The sequence below is a fragment of the Otolemur garnettii genome, unplaced genomic scaffold (assembly GCF_000181295.1).
Source record: "Otolemur garnettii isolate 467f Iridium unplaced genomic scaffold, OtoGar3 scaffold00009, whole genome shotgun sequence".
NCBI classification, from domain to species: domain Eukaryota; kingdom Metazoa; phylum Chordata; class Mammalia; order Primates; family Galagidae; genus Otolemur; species Otolemur garnettii.
In genome coordinates, this window is record NW_003852404.1 from 32,142,583 (window position 1) to 32,145,711 (window position 3,129).

General features: G+C 35.6%; 1 protein-coding gene across 3 annotated transcripts in view; it reads left to right on the forward strand.

Annotated features, from left to right (window-relative positions):
- The window catches only part of EPHA3 (EPH receptor A3), a 335,385-nt gene that overhangs the window by 93,502 nt on the left and 238,754 nt on the right, over nt 1-3,129 (forward strand). For all 3 annotated transcript variants that reach the window (XM_003783935.1, XM_012801561.1, XM_012801560.1), the window contains exon 3: nt 1,767-2,427. In XM_003783935.1, coding sequence (XP_003783983.1) covers nt 1,767-2,427 — 661 coding nt within the window. The remainder of the gene's footprint in view (nt 1-1,766; nt 2,428-3,129) is intronic.

Sequence of the window (3,129 nt, forward strand, 5' to 3'; positions counted from 1 at the left end):
GATCAAGGAATACAGCAGCGTCCCAGGTTACAAAACCAACACTCATAAATCAGTAGCCTTTATATATACCAACAACAGTCAAGCTGAAAAAATAGTCAAGAACTCTATTCCGTTTACAGTAGTGCCAAAGAAGATATTGTGGGTTATAATTTCCACGTGTCTCTAATACATAGAAATAAAGTAATTCTGCTATTCCTGATGAAGATCATGACACATTATTGAAGAAAAATTCAGAGACATATTTATAACGGGCGTCACAGAATTTCATTCATCTATGAACTTCAAATGTATTCTCTAGAAGAATTTTGTTATTGCTTAATTGTATTTTGGGGTCTATTCCCAAAGGTGAAGTTCTGTCCTGCATACTGTGGAGGCTATGAAGAGGTCCAAAATTTGGTCAAGATGTTTAAAGCAAAAACTAAACTAACTCTGCATTTTTCATGAATTAAATTTCCAGATGAACCAAGCCTTTCATAAGGGTTATATCATTGAGAAATGCTAAGAATGGTGGGGTGAATAGAAGGCACAGAGGAGAAGAGGGCACAGCCTACCCACTTGGGTATAGTATAAGGAAGTAGTGAAGAACAGAAAATCCAGTGGTCTTTCAAATATAGCCAGAGAGTGCATGTTGACAAGAATAATATGTGTGTAAATTAACTATGTAATTGATTTATCTCAATTTTAACTTTTAGAACAACTAACATATACTTTAGGACCCATTTTTAGAGAACTGTAAATGCCAAAGAGTTTGAAAGTTTTTTCATAGCAATAGGGAGCCACAAATGACTTTAAATTCAAGAATGTCATGGCAAACTGTGTTTTCCTGGAAGCAGCAGGCTAAGTCAGGCACGGTAAAAAGAAAGTATAGAAACAGCAAACATAATAGTTTTTGGATCATACGTAGCACAACCAATATACTACCAGATTAAAAGCTTTCTAAGGGTTACAGAAAGCCCTGTTTTCCTGTTCTAAAGCGTCTTGAAACTTTTAAAATCTACGGAAAAAGTTGTATCAAGGTAAATTTGACTACTATACCGTAATGACCACAAATCCCTAAAGACATCTGTATATTTCTTGCTCATGTAGAAGTCCAATGTGGGTAAAAGGCATTAAGAATTGAATGTTCAGTGTGTCTTTGTTATGCAAACCTAAATTTTTATTTTTATTTGGGGAAGAAGGGAGGCTTATTTATATTTTTACTTCAAATTTTCTCTCATAGTTCCCCAACCTGTATCCATCAAGGTGAGAGGACATTAAAAAATCATTTAGATTCATTTCATTATGTTATATATCAATTGTACCAAAAACCTGGCATCAATTGAGGAAAGATTAATAAACATGAATTTTAGTCAGTGATATTTTTCATTCTCTTTTTAAAAGAAGCAAACAAACAGAACCAAAAATACACAAAACCGTATTATGTTGTCCATTGACACAACTGATTTGAGATTTTGATCTTGGAATGTTTGTGGAGGCTCAACCAAATGTTTAGTAACTTTTTCCTGAATATCCAACAAACAATTACAATGTATTGATACATGTTATTTAAAATTATTAATCATTTTGTGTCCATGAACTCAGAGAACTGTGCAAATAATAAAACATACAAATAGGTATGTTCTACATTGCTCCATATCATGTTTTTAAATGAGTAATATTGAAGTTTCTGTTTATTTATCCTGTAGTTCCTATGATGTCTTTGATACCCTTATGTTCATTATTATCATTAATTCTACCTCCCTCTCTCTCTCTCTTTGATTCTACAGTGGGAAGAGATCAGTGGTGTTGATGAACATTACACACCTATCAGGACTTACCAGGTGTGCAATGTCATGGATCATAGTCAAAATAATTGGCTGAGGACAAACTGGGTCCCCAGGAACTCAGCTCAAAAGATTTACGTGGAGCTCAAGTTCACTCTGCGAGACTGCAATAGCATTCCATTGGTTTTGGGAACTTGCAAAGAGACATTCAATCTGTACTACATGGAGTCGGATGATGATCACGGGGTCAAATTCCGAGAACATCAGTTTATAAAGATTGACACCATCGCAGCTGATGAAAGTTTCACTCAAATGGACCTTGGGGATCGTATTCTTAAACTCAATACTGAGATTAGAGAAGTAGGTCCTGTCAACAAAAAGGGATTCTATTTGGCTTTTCAAGATGTTGGTGCTTGTGTGGCCCTGGTGTCTGTGCGGGTATACTTCAAAAAGTGCCCATTTACAGTGAAGAATCTGGCTATGTTCCCAGACACAGTACCCATGGACTCCCAGTCTCTAGTGGAGGTGAGAGGTTCTTGTGTCAACAACTCTAAGGAGGAAGACCCTCCGAGGATGTACTGCAGTACGGAAGGTGAATGGCTTGTACCCATTGGCAAGTGTTCCTGCAACGCTGGCTATGAAGAAAGAGGTTTCACATGCCAAGGTAAGAGTCTTCTTAGTTTTCTTTACTGGTATTTCTCATCTGTGAGTTTATCATAGGGTAAGTAAAAAATGAGCTCAGTCTGAACTCACTTGAAAGCAAAACTCGCCTCAAACTGAGTAAAGGCTATTTTTTGACCTAATTAATCCCAGTTGACGTGATAATTCACACGATATTGTAGAAATATTAATGCGTTTGGTTACACAGGGCTGGCCTACACCACTAGAAGTGTAGTGATGTTTTATACGCTGTTATCAATTTTTTATTGCTATTTAATAACCATGGTAGTCTAACTCTAGATTAATCTCTTTTAGGTAGAGGATAGAGACATCTTTTGCACTCAGCTATCTAATTCTAACAAAATTGGATGCTGGGCAGACGAGGCTGGTGCTCGTCTATCTCATGGGGATATTTACTTCATTGCTATGAAATGTTTTATCATCACTGATATCTGGGTATCAAGTAAATGTTTACATAAAAAGGATTAGTGCTATAAGGAAGATTATTCAACTTAAAAATCAAGAGCTGGTGTTTAATATTTTTTAAATTCTATTTGGAGCTCCATGATTTCACCCTTGTTACTGCTCAGAAGATTATCTGCAATGCATATTTGAAATTAATATAGTGTTAGAGAACCTGAATTCTGGTATCAAGTTGATTTTTATTAAAATTCTTTTTGTATTTTAAGTAGAATCAATACAAGGT